This window comes from Carassius gibelio, chromosome A17 (genome assembly GCF_023724105.1).
Source record: "Carassius gibelio isolate Cgi1373 ecotype wild population from Czech Republic chromosome A17, carGib1.2-hapl.c, whole genome shotgun sequence".
NCBI classification, from domain to species: domain Eukaryota; kingdom Metazoa; phylum Chordata; class Actinopteri; order Cypriniformes; family Cyprinidae; genus Carassius; species Carassius gibelio.
Genome location: NC_068387.1, coordinates 8,137,499 through 8,156,931, shown reverse-complemented (window position 1 = coordinate 8,156,931; position 19,433 = coordinate 8,137,499). Strand labels below are relative to the sequence as shown.

Here is a 19,433-nt window from a genome sequence, read left to right as displayed (position 1 = left end):
ATTGTCTTCTCTAATTACCTGTGCCAGAGGCTCTATGAATAGAGTGAAAAGAGTGGGACTGAGGGAGCATCCCTGTCAACATCCCCTTTCAAGAATTTTTTTTTTTGATAAGTCCCCATTTATTTTAATTATAGCCATAGGAGAGGAGTATAGGGAATTTAAACATCTAATTACCTGGTCATTAAAACCAAAGCGGCTAAGGACCAAATATAAATATTCCCATCGGACTGAAAAAAGTTATTATTTATTTGAATAAAGCTAGCATCCATTTACAGGATGTATTCTTCTTTGCGTGTTTCTATATCAAGCTGTAGTTTTGATGTCATAAATTGAGCTGATAAATTCAATTTTGTATTTTATTTCTGGGAATCAATTTTAGTTTTTTTTTTTTTTTTTTTTTTTTTGTAGGACCCTTTTGCTGTTCTCGCAGCGTGTTTGTCCCCACCATAGTCGATACATCAGTGGGATTTAATAATACGGCCACCTTGACAAGAGCTCTATCAGGTATAAAAAGTGCCCATTTAAGTTTTAAGGTCAGATACATGTTGCTAAAAATTACAAAAATGCTGCTTAATGTTCCATTTATTTGCAGTATCACACGGTTCAAGCCACAGAAATTTAACTAATGCATTTTTTTCAACAAATACTACATGCTCTAAAGCAGCGGCGGGCTTTCTAATAACCCTTATCCTTTTTTTTAGCTTCTTCAGGTGTGTTTGATTAGGATTGAAGGAGGGAAACACTGGCTCTCCATGACTGAAGTTGGTCACCCCGATCTAAAAGCATTTTCTGCTTTGTTGGCAGACACTGTATTGCATGACTGAAGATTTCCTTATTTACTAATTGTACCTTTTTTTCGTTCTGCAGAGTAACTCCCCTCATCCCTTCTTTGATGCTCCAGCCAGTCAGGAACTTAACATATTACAAGAAAGACAAGAGGAAGTCTGTGAAGTCGGTTGTTCAGAGGTTTCTCAGGCTACACTGTGGCCTGTGGGTGAGGAGAAAGGTAATTTCCTGCTGGCATATTATTCAGAGCTGTCATACAATCATCTCTTCAAAGTCCAGTATTTAAATCCGGCCGACACACCTGAATTGAAACTTGGTCTTCTTGTTTTTCGCCTAGATATGAGAAAAAGCTGTGGAAGAAGTCAGCAGCCGGCAAGCAGCAACTCAGAGAATATGTATTCTGTAATAAAATGAAAACTTGCTTTTGGAAAAGAAGAAAATGGTACCTCAATGACCCGTACCAGAAATACCAGGACAGAGTGAACCTGAAGGTGTAAAACCCTCCTAACCTTATTCAGTGTTCAAGCAAATACCAGAGACATGAAGTATGAATTCACTATTTAAAATCATGTTGAGGATTCATGTGTAAATGCTCCTAAATGAATTCTTTCAATTGTTCTTTCAAAGGCCACGTATTGTTGGAGACAAACTTTAGCAAAAACATGGCAGGAATATTTAGATATATTAGGAATTTTAATGCAGTGGTTTACAATTGATTTAAGAAATTAATTCAAATAAAATGATTGATGAAACACTGAAAATTCATTACAAGGAATTAACTGATTAGATAAATATTTATTATTTTGGGATAAAGTGTTTCTGTTTTCTTTGTGCCCAATTTTTTACTATCTGACAGGTGTCTTTCATTAGGAAAAACTAGTTGATTCTAGTGCAATAAAAACTGGAAAATGTGACAATGTAAAATTATACAGTTGATTATTTGCAACCATTATTTAGACCAGATCATGGAAGGAAATAAAAGTTAATATTTGATATCTTTTTCAGTTTAAATAGATCACAAGACACATTTCACATTCACCTTTTAATTGCTAAATGCCAATACATTTTTTTTAACAGATCATTTCACTCTTTTACATCAACTTCTGTTTTTTCACTCAAGATTTATTCAACTTCCAGCAATGAGATGCAGTATATTCTGGCCTGCCAGACATGACAGCTGTGGAAAATTTTTTATGTAGATGCTGCAAGCCGTTGTTATAAGAGAATGGCGAAAAGAGTTTTTTACTCTCCTAATCTTAAAGGGGGGTGAAATGCTATTTCATGCATACTGAGTTTTTTACACTGTTAAAGAGTTGGATTCCCATGCTAAACATGGACAAAGTTTCAAAAATTAAGTTGTACGTTTGAAGGAGTATTTCTGTTCGAAAAATAATACTTCCGGTTTGTCACAAGTTTCAGAAAGTTTTTTTCGAGTATGGCTCTGTGTGACGTTAGATGGAGCGGAATTTCCTTATATGGGTCCTGAGGCACTTCTGCGGCACTTCTGCCTTGTTGTTAGTGCGTCTGCCTCCCATGCCAGAGCCCTGGGTTCGAGCCCCGCTTGGAGCGAGTCGTTGCTGCTGCTGCTCTCGTTCAGTTTCAGCCTCGGGATCTGATTCTGGATCATAAATAAACGGCTGAATCTGACTGTAAGCCATGGTTTGTTTTGGATCTTTTTTTTTCCCTCACGGTAATGTCACAGCTTCCAAACGCTCTCAACGCAAAAGCCTATTCGAGCTCGTGATTCTTTAGCTCCGCCCACACGTCACGCCTCCACCCGGTCGTGTTTTTACGGGAAAGATCGGTACAGACTATCTTTCTCTTATGAATATAATAAAACTAAAGACTTTTTGGAGTTATGAAGGATGCAGTACTACTCTATAGGTACTCAAGATTAACAGGATATTGAGTGAAAACGAGCATTTCATCCCCCCTTTAAGAACTCAAAAATACATGAAAGGTCAGTTTAACCCACAGCCAGGACTTTTCCAGTCTTTAAAGGCACAGCCTCTACTTAAGTCCCTGAAATTTACAAACATCTTTGTCTGACATGATTAAGCATGCATATGTAACATCTAACGTTCATATTCGAAAATTGACAATCCAGAAAGTTGTCCACGAGATTAATATTTTAAAATGGGTTAAAATCATAGCTATTTTCCCACTAAATGACAAATTACCTTAATCCACAACTGAACTGCTCTTCACATGTTATGAAATTGTAAAGTTTGTATACTGAATGACCTGAATATTCAGAGAAGCAACAATCAGCTGTTTTTATATACTGTAGAAGGCCAAAGATGGTTCAATACAGAGCACTTTAAAATCACACCAATTTCACACAGAGAAAATGCTGCATTTTAATCCCACTGTAAAAACTGGAAACACAAACCCAACAAAAAGGCCAACCAGATAATCACAATGCCAATGACTTTTTTTAGTTCACATTGAAGATATGTTCACGTTGAAATACACTTGTGATAAAATGACAAAAACTGTTCCTGAGCCTGCTATTTTGTCCATGAAGTTTGATATAATCATTTGAACAGCTACAAGATCACAAATACAACAAGTCAAAGCGTGTTTATGAGACTAGGATTGTCATCGTATTGTCACAGTATTAAACACTTTGTGGAAAGCTTTCTAAATATACAGTGCTCTAAGATCCAGTTGTGTTTGCTATGTGTTTGATAGTTGATGCACTGCATTTTCAAGTTAATCCAACAATCTTGACTGTGATCAGAAATTATAAGTTTCTTAGTGATACATGCTAATATGTTTTCAGACATTTGTTTCTCCTCATGACTAAATCTGTGAATGCTACAAAAGTAAAACGACTACACTGACTGAAAAAGCCGCTTTGTGTTGTGCCAAATCACCAATAATGCCCGCTTAACTCTGATAAGGTACTTTAATACTGAAGACGTTCAGAAAGTGGAGGCCAAAAATGTGAGACACATTCAACTCGTCAATGTGAATACATGCAACATCAAACAACTGTAAACAAAGGTTTTAAGAAGCAAACTAAGAAATAACAGAAAATGTTCAGCTTCAGAAAACATGAAATCCCATGTTGATCAATCAGTCCTGAGTTTTGAAATGATAAAATATACCTAATAATTAATGAGGTAAAGTAAGAATCAACTTAATTGCCTCTTTCTGTTTAGAAAGTTTTTTGTGTATTTTTAGCAACATTAACTTGTTATTGGTTATTGATTAACTTGATATGTATATATGATGTTACAGCACAATAGTTTAAGTTTATGGCTGAACTACTGAAAGGTTACAAGAATTGTAAAATACATTGCACTTTGTCCATCTATTTTAAATCACAATTCACATTGGGTATTGTGATCAATACCTATATTTGGTTCAACTACAAGCTTGTAGTAAAAAGTCCCTCTCCGCAGATGAACCCTTGCAATTTTTGATACATAATTCATGAAATAAATGTTATGTTTGCAGTCAAACACACCTACCACATCAGTGCAGTATTTTTTTTTTCACTTTCTGTTCTAAGAAAGGCTGATTCTGAAACACCTTGCTACTCAGTAGTCATTGAGGGGGCTTTGGGCAACACAAAATGAGCACAGTCCCCCTAAAAATAAAATATGTTCATAAACAGTAAGTATTATGACTGTGTGCAGTGATTATGGTTGGGTGACTGGAGACACGAGATCAGAGGGACATGCATGTGTTTGTTTCTCCCAAAATCATACCAAGAAATCAAACAGTCGACACTCGAACATACCATAAATATATATAAAACAAGTTTAATAACCCCCAAAGTGTCTCAGAGCAGTAGTATGCAAGTGAAAGTGTTACCTAAATTAATACCCTCCCTCTTGAGTGTCAAAGATCAGAAGCGAAAGGTTGCGCATTGCTTTGGTTACCTCATCATAGAGCAAGGCTGCTTTTGAATATTTGAACATTTTGGCTGCATTCCTTTTTTTTTTCTCTGCCTTCCCTCGTTGCGTCTTCTCATGTTGCAGGTAAGACAGCTAAAGCGCTCTTGGAGTATATGCACAGTCACATGGCTTCAGTGTCCAAAGAGAGGGCGTTCTTTGATCTGGATCGGGTGACGGGTCTTAGGGTCCTAGGAGGAGGCTGAGAGAGAAAGAAGAGACTTGTGAGAATATATCAAACAAACCAGTCCATCAGTAATCCCTTATGAAACAAAAATATATTGCAGTATATTGGAAAATATAATGTAATATATTAGGCATATATTCTTATATATATTTATTTTTTCCAATATATTGCAATAAATTGAAAGCGGTAATCATTTGTATATTTTGCAATATATTATATAATATATGTATCATCAATATATAATTAAATGTATTCAAATATATAAAATATTAGAAAATAAAAAGGGAAAATAATATATTACAATATATCACAATATATTTTAAGAAATATATTGGTAAATATATTTTCCTTTCGTAAGGGAAACCAGCAGGTCAAATCAGAGAGTGATGCACACTTCATGTTTACTTGATCACAAGATCAGGCCAATATGAGCAAGGGCACATATTTCTGTGATATGACAGTCTAAGGACAGACAAACATGATTTGAAAATGCCTGATTGAATATGCTTTGTGTACAAAGGCCTGTTTTCAGTCAGTTAGGTAGTGGTATGTATATATATATATATATATATATATATATATATATATATATATATATATATATATATATATATATATTATCAATCTATTAAAACGCCTATTTCTCAAATATTGTTTACACGGGACACAAGTGATGCGACAAAATCAAAGTAAATCCATTAAAATCATTGAAACTCTCCACATTGGACAAGAAAAATGCAGTACTCTACACACTTACACTACTACTGAAAACAGGACAAAATTCATTTGGGACTTTTGCTTTTGACACATTTAGTGTAGACAACCCTGCAATGCAGAGGGTTTTATGGGTGAGACTGGTTCCATAACTGTCCTGGAGGCAGGGGAGAGAGACACCAATGAACTTCTCATTATGTGTTGAAGTGACCTGCGTCAAGACATGTTGCAGGCTCCATACCACACAGGGATATAGCTCTCGATGGTGCCTCTGTAGAAGGTGCACATGTTGATGACCGGGTCTTGGCTCTTCTCAGTTTGCGGAGGAAGTAGAGATACTGCTGTGCTTTCTTGGCAATGATGATTGGCCTTGTCGAGCTTGTCGAGTGTGCACTCTCCTGAAGTCAACAAAAATCTCCTTGGTCTTCTCCACATTCAGAGAGAGATTGTTGTCACTGCACAACAACACGGCTCACCTCGCTCCTGTAGTTTGTCTCATCTCTGTTGCTAATGATACCCACCACAGTCATGTCATCCACAAACTTAATAAAGAAGTTGGAGTTGTGTGATAGTGTGCAGTTGTGGGTCAGCAGAGTGAAGAAGAGGGGGCTCAGCACACATCCTTGGGGGGCCCCAGTGTTCAGTGTGATGGTGCCGGATGTGTTGCTGGCGACCCATACTGCCTGTGGTCTTCCAGTCAGAAAGTCCAACAGCCAGATCCACTGCGAAGTGTTGAGCCCCAGCTGGACCAGTTTGTGGATGAGCTGTTGAGGGATGATTGTCTTGAATGCTGAACTGAAGTATATGAACAGCATTCTGAGATATGAGTCTTTTTTGTCCAGATGTGCGAGTGCTGAATGGAGTGCAGTGGCGATGGCGTTATAGGTCGAGTGGCTGTCATCCATGGCTTCTGGTTGGCCCGGACAGTCACAGATCAGTACACTTGGTGATGTAGGCAGTGACTACCCTTGGAGGTCTCTGGTGTTATTGTATGTAGCAGCCTGCTTTAACATATTCCAGTCAGTGGTGTCAAAGCAGTCCTGAAGAGCCTCTGACGACACTTCCGGCCACACTTGTATCTGTTTGTGAACTGGTTTGGTGACTTTAATGAGTAGTCTGTATGCAGGCATTAGCCTGACAATGATGTGGTCTGAGGCACTGAGGTGGGAAAGGGGTATGTCCTTGTAAGCTCCTCTCTGTGTAGTGTAAACAAAGTGTTGTTCCCTCATGTTGGAAAGTCAATGTATTGGTGTATTTTTGGGAACACACTCTTTAAAGGTGCAATAGGCGATCGTCTTCAGAAATTTTTTTTGTTATACCGGTTGGAAGTCTCTTCACATCCCGATAGCAATCAATAAAAGGTTTATATTCATTTATCTTAATTTATATATTCTGTGGAAGGCATAGGACCAAGAAATGTACGTTCTTACCTGCCTGTCAAAATATGTATCTGCATACTTCTGCGCACCCTGTTAGCACAGACAGAATACATCATTAACATATTCACACACACAATGTGCAGACAGAGCTAGAATGGCAGACAAACATCCACAACCGGATCTTTCCTCATGGTATTGAAGTACTTTTAAAGTTTTCTCGCTGGTGAATGACACATGATGTAGCCCAGTGGTTCCCAATTCCACAACACTCTCTTACAGTCCTCTGAGTTGAGTGTAGTAGTCAAATGTAGTCCAGCTTATTGTCCAAAGAGCGTACATTAGTAAATGGACTGCATTTATATAGCGCTTTCAACAGACCACATGGCCATCCAAAGCGCTTTACAATTTGCCTCACATTCACCCATCCACTCACTCATTCACACACCGACTGCCAGTCATTCAAGGCGCCATCCAGCTCGTCGGGAGCAGCTGGGGTTAGGTGTCTTGCTCAAGGACACTTGGTCAGGTGGAGCCGGGATCGAACCACCAACCTTCCGGTTTGTAGACAACCTACATGAACCACTGTAGCCACTGTACACTGTACGTTAGCCAGTATGATGGTGGGGATAGCTGGCCTGTGTGAGTTAGCCGTTATCCTATCCCAGATACCTCTGTGCTTACCCCTCTTCCGCTTCCTCTCACACCGCTTGTGGCACCTCTGCTGTGGGCAAGATTCAGTAGTGGGGGTCGGTCATGGTGTAGGCCTCCAGAGCAGACTGAAATCCCACAGCTCTTCACCGTGTGCGGACTTTAACTCTAAAAATGTGGTTCTTCTCAGTTTGCGATGCCATCTTAGTATCATTTCAAATCCCCTTGTCAACCTGTTCTCCATCTATCTACCTGTTCTCCATCAGGAACACTATAAAGGTTACTAACTTGCACTCAGTGCGCAGTATTGTTGCTTGTCCGATACTAAGTGTTTCTCTATTGTGGATTGCTTCTCTGTGTAATACCTGGATTGTTTATCATTTCTGGATTCTCTGCTGTCTGCCCCGATCTCTTGGCTGTTGTTTGGACTCTGTTTGCTACTCTACAGCAGCCAAGGAGGCCGATTATGAACTTCACACCTGTTCATTGTGGATTGTGATGAGTGGGGCGGGGCCGAGAGCCATGGGAACGGAGCGAGGCCAGTGGAGTGATGATCGTAAATGAGCGACACCTGCTCCACTCACCGGTCTTGAGTCCCACGGAGAAGACTGGAAGGATACAAAAGAGGAGCGACGACAGTGACGAGAGAGGACCAGGCCTGGGTTTTATTTTGTGTTTGGTTTTGTTTGTGTGCTGCAGTCGTCTGTGAGGGGCTGTCGTGCTGTTTTGTGTTTATTTTGGTATTAAAAGTTTAATTTGAATGTTCGCCGGTTCCCGCCTCCTTCTTCCCGTGATTGTGAAGTTTTTATATTGTTACACTGGTGCCGAAACCCGGGAGGATGTAGGGATGTATTGCCGAAGATCCCTCGCCGCTGGGGTGAATCCACGGTGCCATCAAGCAGGGCGTAGCAGTCTGGCAGCGTGGACGCTCAAGGTGGTGGGCTGGAGTTACAGGGGACGGACGGACGAACTTGCTGCTGACCGGCACGATGTGGAGGGGCACCACAGTAGAGTTCACATAGCTGGTGGAGGGCCGAGTGGCAGCGTGTCTAGGAACCGAAATAATCTTTTTTTTTCTTCTCTCTCCTTTGTATATTGTTACATGGATAAATAGACTAATTGTGAAACTGTGATTATTTTGTCCCACTCAACATCCCTCTCCCTCCTCCTCTGCCGTAATGTTTTTTGTCCTGTCTCTGCTGTTGTCTGTCTGTCCCTCAGGTCATCCTTCGAGGGTGGTTAGTGGTCAGGATCCCCTTCAGGACATCCAGCCTCCAGGTACACCAGGAGTGAAGGATCGTAGATCTCCGTCTTCGGCCTTCAAGACCAGGACTTCACTTTGGTTCGTCGACCTATTGGCGATGTTTAGCATCCAAGCTCCTTCATCTCCACCATAGTCCATCAGTCCACCAGTTCTGCCAGACTTTCTCATCCCCCGGCTCCAGTCGGTCATCCTGCCCTCTGGATTACACTCCTCTGGCTTTGCCTCATCCCTCAAGCTCTGTTAGGCTCCTCTTTCCTTCCAGCTCCAATTTGATCTTTGGTTGCTCCGGCTCCACCGGGGCATTCTGGATCCCTGCCTATGCTTCTGTCGCCAGAGCCATTGGCTCTCCCTTGGTCCTCTGTTCCCTCAGTGTCACCTTGGCTCTATGGCTCTTTGTCTTCGCCTTGGGCTTCTCTTTCCATGGCTCTGTCTCTGTCAGTCGGACCCCTGGTACCTCCAGTTCCACCCTCTTTATGGTTCCTAAGGAGGGGGGCTCTGTCACTAAACAGGTCAATTCTCACCATAGACTTCATTTCCCACAAGACCCATACCTTGAACTAATTACACACACTTGTTCTTCATCAGGAGCACTATAAAGGTTACTCACTTACTTGCACTCACTGCACATTATTGTTGCTTGTGCAACATGCCCTGACAACTGCCAGTTATTGTTTACACTCCTGTCTCTCCCTTATGGCTGCGTGACTCTGTTCACCATTGATCTGGTTTTAATCAAGCTGCAACTGAATCCTCACGCTGCAGACTCAGGTACAGCATTAGAGTAAAAACTAAAATTAAAATAATTGTTAAGATATTTTAGAAATCAAAATAAAGTGATTGTAAGATACAAAGTCAGAATTAAGAATATGAGATTAAGAGAAATAAAGTTGGAATTGTGAGACAAAGCTGCAATTAAAATAATTTAAGTCCAAGAAAGATGTTTCAAATACAAGAAATTAAAAAAATATATATCTAAAATTACAATTACAAGAAAAAAAGGTTACAATTGTAAGTGCTCGTACACAGTTTTACATCACAATTCTTTCTAAATGTGTTATTGTAGTGTGTGTGTTTAGATGCTACTCTTGTCCATCCACACATGTATAAAAGGAAGTAGCATGATCTTAACTATAGGAATATTGAAATGAATCAAAGTATGACATTATGGCATTCTTGCACTCTTGCAGTTTTTTTGTTCAAGGCATGGTTCACATCAGACAATTCTTTTAAGCAGCAAACTCAGTTCTTTAAAGGGCAGGGCTACTCTGACCAACATCTACAAAAGAAATCTCAACCCATTTGATTCCTGGTCAGCTGACATCTGACCTGTTAGATTCTGGAGAAGTCACAGTACCATCAACACAACAAAATATGGTCCACTGTAAGGGGGTGCTCAAAGGTCAAGTCAACTTTTATTTCTATAGCACTTCATACAATACAGATTGTGACAAAGCAGTTTCACAGTGATTAACAGGAAACCAGCTAAATCAATTATGAAAACTCAACTAATGAAGACCATTCTGATTGTTCTGTAAAGCAGCTCTAAAAGACAACAGTGTCATTACATAGATCAAGTCAGTTCAGTGTTGGTTCAGTTAAGACTGGGCTGCACCATGATTTTAATCATGCTTCTCTATATTTACTAAGCATAATCAAATGCGATAGTTGCTTGTTAAATAGCCTATTTATTCTGAAACAAGGTTTTCTTTTATATCAATAAATCTTCCACCCAGTGGTTTACTTAGGCCTTCCAACATGGCAACCATGTGCACATGCTCTAAATATTCGGCTCAAATAATAGTTTAATAGGTTCTGTTTTCACAACAGCATTTGCACTGTTTGCTTCAGCTAAATCTGTGAGCAAACCTTGCGTGTTGACATTTTTGGGGTTTTTACTTATGTTAAAAGTACAATAATTCTGATGAAATAAACAGTAAGAAATGTTTATAAAGCAAACATTACTCTAACACTCTTAAAAATCCAAACCTGGGTTTTAGCACTGAGGTTTCTATTTCCAGTTCTTATTTCTTTTTTTCTTAGAATGACATTTTAATTTAAATAACTTTTTTTCACTATAAAGAACCTTTTACCAGCAGAAAAGATCAATAACAAGAAACAATAACAACAAGTTATTCAATAACAAAGATGTGTCAGCTAAGCAGCTAGCATTTTCAATTCTGACATTTTGGTAGAATAAGCCTTATAATTTATGTTGTGTAACAATGTCTCTCATCCATCAAACAATCTTGAATCATCTTTCACTGCCATTTTAGACAGCCATGTCTCTCCTATGACTCACTGTAACCGAATGCTAGTCGTGACCTGAGGTGAGAGTGTCAAGACTCATCGGAGACTCACTCAGCTGACTATTGCCATGAAACACCAAGCACTAGTTAGTAATTTAGCAGGCTAGTCACAACAAGCTAGCAGCTGGCTCATTGCTGTGCCTCAGGGGCACGCCTCTTAAATCTGACTTGGACTGAAGCAGATGAGGCAAATTCCTCCTTCTCCTCATAGAAACTCATATTGGTTTGAAACAACATGACTTTAAAGAATTCTATTTTTTTATGGTGAACTATCCTTTAAGATAAATAAATGCTTCTCTATGATCCTTTCATTGTAATGCACACAAAATAAAGACTAGACAATAATAAACAATTTCCTAATCAAACATTTACCCAGGACATTGGCAGAGCTACAAAACTTAAGTTAAGGATCAATTACATGTAATGGATGATTAAGAGCAGCAGCTAAACAAAACAGGATTAGCAGAAATCTGGTTGGCTGATAGTAGGATCTTCTTCAAAGGGATAAGAGAAATACAGCACTGAAAATGTGGCTTGGCTTGGCTTTGCTTACCCTTGCTGTAACCAGCCTCTGATTTGCTGCGCATCATAGTGTGTGTTCTGTGCTGTGCGGCTGCAGGTTGAGTAGTTACAGAACTTGCATTCTTTGCCTGGCCCTCTTCCTGGAATGATGACAGGTCTGACAGGTCCTGCATGCTGAAACTGCGGAGTCGCTCGGAGAGAACGCCTTGGCCCTGGATCGAGAACATGGAGAGTCAGATGGAACTCTTTACGATGGTCTAAATACCCTCATGCTGTGTTTTAGGCTATCATCAACAATCTGCTTTGTTTATACACAAAGTATATAGGTTTTGTTTATGCCTACTGCTAAAATGATAAAAAGGCATAAAATATAGTAAATATTGACTTCAAAAGAAACACATATCTTCTCATGTAAACTAACAACCAGTCAATACGGGATACATTAAACTACACCCAAAAGTGCCATATTAAAATTATACTTTTGAGCTATATATACCATGTTCTTTAGAGATAGAACTATTGGATAAAGTATTATTTAACATATCTAGCCTTAACAATTAAACTCATAATTTGAGATATTGTTTAACTGATATTTAATTCACTGTAGGGACGAGATTCTGTTAACGCATGATTTTCACCTATTTAAAAAAAGAATTGGTCTATAAAAATTATGACACCTGATAATTACCATGATTTGGACCGATTATTTCAGTTTTAACATGAATTGTAGTGTTGACTGCATAGAGTTATTGTAAGAAGAAATTATTAAATACATATATTTTTCTCTAATTTAACTTATTGAAAAAATAATTTTATAAATATATACAAACCAATATTGTCCCAAAGCCATTTTGCCCCAAAGAAGGTAACATTTACTGAGACATAGCTTAATTTACGCAAAAGCCTTTGTACCATTTTTGTGGAAAGTGCCATTTCCTCTAACAACAAGGGAACTGTCACACGTACAAAAAGAGTAGACTCAGAGATAACATCAACAACAAAGTCTTTATTCACAGGTATTTCAGAGAAGCAGCATATTTAACAGGTGAGTATATAATTCAAAGAAGATAGATAGCACTTAGTTGGAGTATAACCAGTTATTTGCTGCTTGCAGGTACTGCCGGGTATGTGGTAAAGGCTTAGTGATGACTGGAACTAAAGACTGACTAAGGACAGATAAGTATCCAAGAAAGTAGCCAGGTAAGTCGTCATACGTGGAGAGATAAGACCAGAAGGGATGCTGGGAAATGTAGTTCCCTGTAGACTGGGGTGGTGACTGAGGATAGTGAATGGACTGGTGACTTGGGACTGTGATAGAAGGAACTGAAGATCCTCATGGTGGAGCAGATGCCCACCAGAGTAGTGTAGATGGGACTAAAGAACCCTATGGGATAGCAGGTGACCAACACAACAGCGGAGATTGTGCAAAAGACCTCGACAGCAGGGCAGAAAACCACCAGGGCAAATCTGGAAGGAGTGGAATTTAAAGCACAGAGAAGCTAACAATGGTCTGGAGGGCTGGCTGACTTGGGACTGTCTGGAGGACCGGCAAAGAGACATCTGGAGGGCTGGTCTCGACAGACAGGAGATAGGAGAACAGGAGATTCTGTTGGCAGCTGTGGCCACTTCTGGGTAACCAAATAACCCAAGGTTGCCTTCTTGGGTTACCAAATGACAGACCAAAAACTCATGAACGACCTCCGTGGTCATATCAGGACAAACAGGTAATTTGGGAGCTAACACCTCCACTTCACTACGAGTGGTAGGGCGGTGTGTGTCCCAAACACACGTTATGGCTACTGCCATAACAGGGAGAACAATCTGTGAGAGAAGGGACTCTGATTCCTCCAGGTGGGGAACAAAGTGATTGGGTACTACCCTACAGGCCATGACCTCAGGACCTTCAGGTCTAGCACTCATGATTGCTGGAGATTCTGATTTGGTTGCCTTGTTAATTGAGGTTTCTGGTGGTTGAAAGGTTACAAGGCGGAGCTCTGGGAAGAGAGTGGCAGTGGGCTGAGCTCAGGGACAAGAGCAGGCACAGAACTAGGGATAATAAGGGCTGGGGCCATCACAGGACTCTGGTCAGGGGCCGGAGCCAATCTGGGGGTGTGCTCTGGAGAGGTTTACAGTCTGGAAGAAATTTGCGTACTGACTCAAGGAATGGACTTAAATGGTGAGTTATTACAAAGTTATGAGAAGGCTCTGATGTCAATTCAGGGGATAGAGGTGTCAACCCATGTAGATTTACACAGATTTCCAACACTGGAGCAGACTCTAGAGAGCATTCTGGAGCGGCTTTTTACTGAATTCAAAGTCTGGAGCCTTGTGCCTGAACTCCGGAAATGGAACCATTTGTGGACTGTGCTCATTGGTTGGAGCTGAGACTGGCGCAGATTTAGGGGGTGGAGCCAACACTGGAGTGGACTCTGGAGAGAATTCTGGAGCGGACTCTTAAATGAATTTAAGGACTGGAGCAGACTTGTGCCTGAACTCCGGGAATGGAGCCATCTCTATACTGCACTCCTTGGCTGGGGCTGACACTGGAGCAGACTCAGGGTCAGGGGTGGAGCCGCTGAGGACCGTCTCTTCTACTTAGAATTGGACAGACCTGGAATGACTGAACTGGGCTTCCAGTCCCTTCAGACAGACATGATAGAAAGATCCCTCAATTTAGAAATCTGATTCACAGGGGCTGCTTTCTTGGAGCTGTCCTGCTCCACCACACCGACCATATATGAGGAGCACATTATCTAAATACCATTCAAGATTGATGCCAGAATCTCCCACCGGTATCCATGTAGAGAAAGTCTTATCTAGTCCACTCCAAAACGAATCTATCAGGACTCTGTCATCCCACAAAGTTAAATGACAATACTGGAGGAATTCCTCCACATATCCTTCTGTGCGGCAGCCATTTTGGTAAATGGAACACAGAATATTCTCTGTGGTGACTGCCACTGAAATCATGGCTGCTGGTCTGGTCTTCTGTCACAAGTACAGAAGGAGAAGATTCAGAGACGACGTCAACAACAAAGTCTTTATTCACAGGTATTTCAGAGAAGCAGCATGGTAAACAGGTGAATATATAATTAGATGAAGATAGATAGCCCTTAGCTTGATCATAAACAGTTCTTGGTATGTTGCAAATTCTGGCGGGTATGCGGTGAACGCTTTGTGAAGTCTGGAACTAAAGACTGACTGAAGACAGATAAGTATCCAAGAAAGTAGCCAGGTAAGTCGTCATACGTGGAGAGATGAAACCAGAAGGGATTCTGGGAAATGTAGTTCGCAGTGGACTGGGCTGGTGACTGAGGATAATGAATGTACTGGTAACAGTATTGCTGTGTCCCAATGAGCCTACTTATATTATGCCCTTAAAATATGTTCTCTTTTGGTGAAGAAAAAGTACACACTTTTGAGCGTGTAGTAGGAAAGTAGGCAAGCTTTGGGACATATTATCATGTCATACATTAGCGTCTGTAATGGCCTGCTCTGTCGCAATACATGCATCCTGTCACTGTACACTAAATGTGTTAACATCTTACACATTTAATTTAACTTAACTTCCTGATGTATTGCAGAGAAAAGAAGTAGAATGCTGATCTGCCAGAACTGGGTCATTAAGCGCAATGGATTGTGGGTAACATTAGCCATTAGACTGTGCATGGATACACACAAATCTAATTGAAATAGTTGACTAACCGTGGACTTTTGAAATATTATTTTCAATATACTATGCTTTGGGACACACTTATCTCACATACTATTTAGGATGGATAGTTTGAACATTGGGATGCAGGGTATTAGATACTACCTTAGTGGCAGCAGTTACAGCAGCTGTTGCCGCCACATTCAGGCCTTTCCTTCCAAACTGCATCAGGGTGTCGTAGCTTTTATCTTTTGCTTGGCAAAGGTATTCATCGATGTCCTAAGAGAGAGTCATAAAGAACATTTCACATCAGCTGTATGAGGAATGGTACTGTTCCAAACATTCCATTGTATACGTTCAGATCAGCATCACTTTTCACTTTCTATGAGCAAAAGAACATTTAAAAAGGTTTAATTTTCTCTTTGTTATCAAGTGTGTTTGTCAGATCCATTTGCCCTTAGTTTGTCCTTCTGACGAATTTCCTGCCCCAAGAATAAAGAACAGAGGAAAAGACAGTGGAAAATAACAGTACCATTTCCTCCACCACCGCTCATCCTCTGTCAACCACGGAAATCAACTCAAGGAGGTTACAGGAAAAGATGTCAAATGTCCTTCCTCCTCAATACCAGCAACTCTCTTCTTAGCATTAAAAACACTGGTAAATTGAGATTCTCCACAGCTGATAAGGATGATGATTGCTAGTTTGTTTAGCATTAAGAATATTAGAATATTTAATTGGCTATGTAGGCTATTAGTGAAAGTTCTGTATATCATTTTAAATATATAATTTGATTTCATTTTATGTTTAGACAGGGTAAAAAAAGATCAACAGAACAGAAAAATAAAAATGAACAGTGAACAGATCAAATACTGTACCTTCTCCTTAGAGGACAGTGTAGGGTGGACGAATTTTCTATACAACACACTGGATCCTTTTGTGTATGGAGAAAGTAACCAAACCACAAAGGCGATTTTGAGTTCATAGTAGAATGGAAGCCTTGAAAAGACAATAAAAGACAATCATGTGTCATGCTGGTCACAGCCCATGTTAAACCGTCATATGCATCAGCAGAAAGAAAAATATGAGTAATTCCTAACAAAAGGATATAAGAAAAGCAATGGCACATTGTACCCACCAGCACAAAAAGATATCAGTAACCACTTCAACTGAAGTAAAAAGTGCAAATATTATCCAGTACATCATCCATTTCACCTGTAATCAGAATACATTTATTGAATCAGCAGACAAATAAACATTAAGTCATTATTCTCAACTGATGACAATATATCAGAGCTGTACTTACATATTCTCTCACATCTTTTGATTTAACAGCTTTATAAGAGGAGTATGCTGGGTAAAGGGTACCAAATATGAGCCTGTAAGAAATGTAACAATCATTCATAAGATAAATAAGTAGATAACAAACAGAATAGGACAAGGGTATTTTCTCAGAACAAGTGTATTTGACATGGGTTTCATTTGTTGTATTTTCAATTCTGTTAGCAAAACAATGCAAGGTTGCCTTTTTTGTCGTTTTGTGAATTATTATGTTTCATAGTTATGTAATAAGTCAATAAATAGAAGTACTCTAAATACTCTAAAAATAGCTTATAACAAATGTAAGTATTCTTTTCACATTTCATTTCATTTTAAATCTAAAATGCAATTTTTTGCAAGTTTTGTGTCAATATACAGTTCGGGACAGCTTACCCCAAATAGTGTATACCCCACTTGCCCCGTTATGGAATGTGATTTCAATTAAATCAATATTAGTGGGTTACTGACATTCAATAATACACTTATCTTGAGAAAATATTAACCTCAAGAAAATCGAGTAACCCCAGTCTCCCCTACCACGAAATTCAGCAAAATGCTTTGTATTACCTCATCCGTGCATGTACTCAAATCTCAGAAAACAGTTAAGATAATGTAGGGTTTATTTGTCACAGAAATGAATGACAAGTATTATATCATTTCAGTATTACAAAATGACATAAAAATGGCCACTGATTATTTCCATCTAGGCCCACCAATTCCCTGAAAGGAAACCGCTCCACTCCCTATCCATTATTGAATTTTGAGATAACGGCCTTTTAGTAGGCCCAGAATATTATTCTTCCAGTTCTAGCCTATTGTAACGCCACTGTAATACATAAACAGGCAAAATATCTGCACGACCCCGTTTATGTTGCAGGTTTACATTCTGCATGCTTGATAAAAGTAGACCAAGGGCGCAAAGAAAGATCAGAAGCAAATGGGACAGAACACCGTTGACTATGCTAGGTTAAATGGGTGATTGGAAAGTGCTAGATAACCAAAAGAAGTGTCCTGCACCTGTGTTTAAGTATTTCAGTTTAGCACTAGGCTATTCCAGTGCCCTCTCTTTCTCAGTCCCAGCCCTGCAACAGCTGCACCTCTGAGTCTGACCCGATCAAATGACCGACCCACAAACCGAGTCCAGAGCCACCGCCACACCGTCAGGCACCCACGAAAAAAAACAAATCATTTCCGACCAAACAGAGCCCACTGCACACTATCTAGGACACGCCAAGCAAAAAACCCGGTTTGTTGCGTTTGTTGTAATAGCATTGATTTGCCGTCATATTCACATACAGCTCAAGTGTTTGCATATGTGCAATGTCATCGGATATTGTGATCTAAAATGAATCGAACGACTGAAGCCTTAATTAAACAAAACTAAGACATTTACATGGAATACATCAAGATGCGCACGTAAAAGAATGTCAATTAAACAAAATTGCGATAAGGAAAAATAAACATATCAGCGACCATCAGCTGGTGACCATCCCATTGTCTTTATGACACATCGAAGAGCTGCTCTACTGTATGTACGACTCTAAACAATGCCTCAATATTAACACTCTATTGTGCATTCACAATAAATTCAGGATTCTGCATTTAAAAGTGTTATATAATACGAATTGCTTCAAAAACGGGTTTATATCCTGCATAATTCACCGTGTCACCGGTGTCAGATTCTTATTATGGGGAACCATCAATATCCAATAGCTTGTAACCCCTTTGTAATAGCCTTTCAACATGTAAATATTAATAATCTAAAGACTAACCAGAATGAATCAGGCCGGATGCATAACCATATGTGATTTCATTCAATCTAGAATTAAGAGGTGCCCCAGAAACCCTTGCGTTTTCGCATTAAAAAAGGCTGAAAAACCACATATTCATATAAAGATTACGCACTGAATTTTCAAGAGCAGAATAAAGACTTACACCACAAGCCTAGAAATAATCCAGGAGACCATTGCGCTTTGAGAGCGGCGTGTTGTCGACAGGGAGGAGTTTCCTTCGAGACTGGAGTCGGCATTTATCGCTGGACAGGACAGACGCGTCCGCGCAGGCGCTCTGATATGAACGTGAGGGGTTTATAGATAAAGGACAAAAATAATAAACATAACGGACAAAAATAATATACTAGCCAATAAGTAATTGGATGGGTTGGATAGGCAGCCTAGCGAGCTGCCTATCCACACAGCATTTTCACGTGCCTCAAATGCTGGTGTGTAACATTAGGATTCATATGATTTCTGCCTGACACCAAAACTGTACAGACAAAAATGAACTCTTTTAAATAGTCTTCTGACAACAAGCTGCAAAAGCATTCCGGCTGAATCATACTAACATCTACCAAATCTGAGCCCAGCTAACACAGTTACGTTGTGACGACGTAACTGGACCAGACCATATTCGTTGCAGCGACGTCCCAAATAACGTTCCAGCGACGTAACTTTGTGATTCCCATATCCGTCGTGGCGACGTTATAGTGGAACGTCGCTGGAACGTGAGGACTACGTCCCAGCGACCGAACTGGCACGTTATGAGAACGTTACTATAAAGTACCATATTGGTCGCAGCGACGTACCATATAACGTTCCAGTGACGTAACTTTGTGATTCCCATATCCGTCGTGGCGACGTTATACTGGAACGTCGCTGGAACGTGATGAGTATGTCCCAGCGACCAAACTGACACGTTATGAGGTCGTTCCTATAAAATACCATATTGGTCTCAGCGACGTACCACATAACGT

General features: G+C 40.0%; 1 protein-coding gene across 4 annotated transcripts; it reads right to left on the bottom strand.

The window, feature by feature from the left end:
- Nucleotides 1–1,813: 1,813 nt before the first annotated feature.
- Nucleotides 1,814–19,072, bottom strand: reep1 (receptor accessory protein 1). Of its 4 annotated transcripts, none has more exons than XM_052530682.1 (7): nt 18,617–19,057; nt 16,668–16,740; nt 16,500–16,576; nt 16,240–16,360; nt 15,529–15,642; nt 11,743–11,923; nt 1,814–4,882 (listed from the first exon to the last, which is right to left on the bottom strand). In XM_052530682.1, exons 1-7 carry the CDS (start codon nt 18,646–18,648, stop codon nt 4,875–4,877), a joined length of 606 nt encoding a protein of 201 aa, XP_052386642.1. In that variant the 5' UTR covers nt 18,649–19,057; the 3' UTR covers nt 1,814–4,874. The 4 variants fall into 4 exon arrangements, with proteins under 4 accessions (XP_052386642.1, XP_052386641.1, XP_052386644.1 ...); XM_052530681.1 differs by having other exon boundaries at nt 1,814–4,893; nt 18,617–19,055; XM_052530684.1 differs by lacking the exon at nt 18,617–19,057 and adding an exon at nt 17,699–18,581 and having other exon boundaries at nt 1,814–4,893.
- Between the last annotated feature and the right edge of the window lie 361 nt (nt 19,073–19,433).

Excerpts from the sequence above, each read along its gene's own strand:
- reep1 (XM_052530681.1), bottom strand. The coding sequence starts at position 18,648 with ATGGTCTCCTGGATTATTTCTAGGCTTGTGGT. Across the intron at positions 16,361-16,499 it reads ACTGATATCTTTTTGTGCTG|GCTTCCATTCTACTATGAAC; the intron begins GTGGGTACAATG and ends TGTCTTTTCAAG. Across the intron at positions 11,924-15,528 it reads CTGTAACTGCTGCCACTAAG|GGCCAAGGCGTTCTCTCCGA; the intron begins GTAGTATCTAAT and ends TTCTCGATCCAG.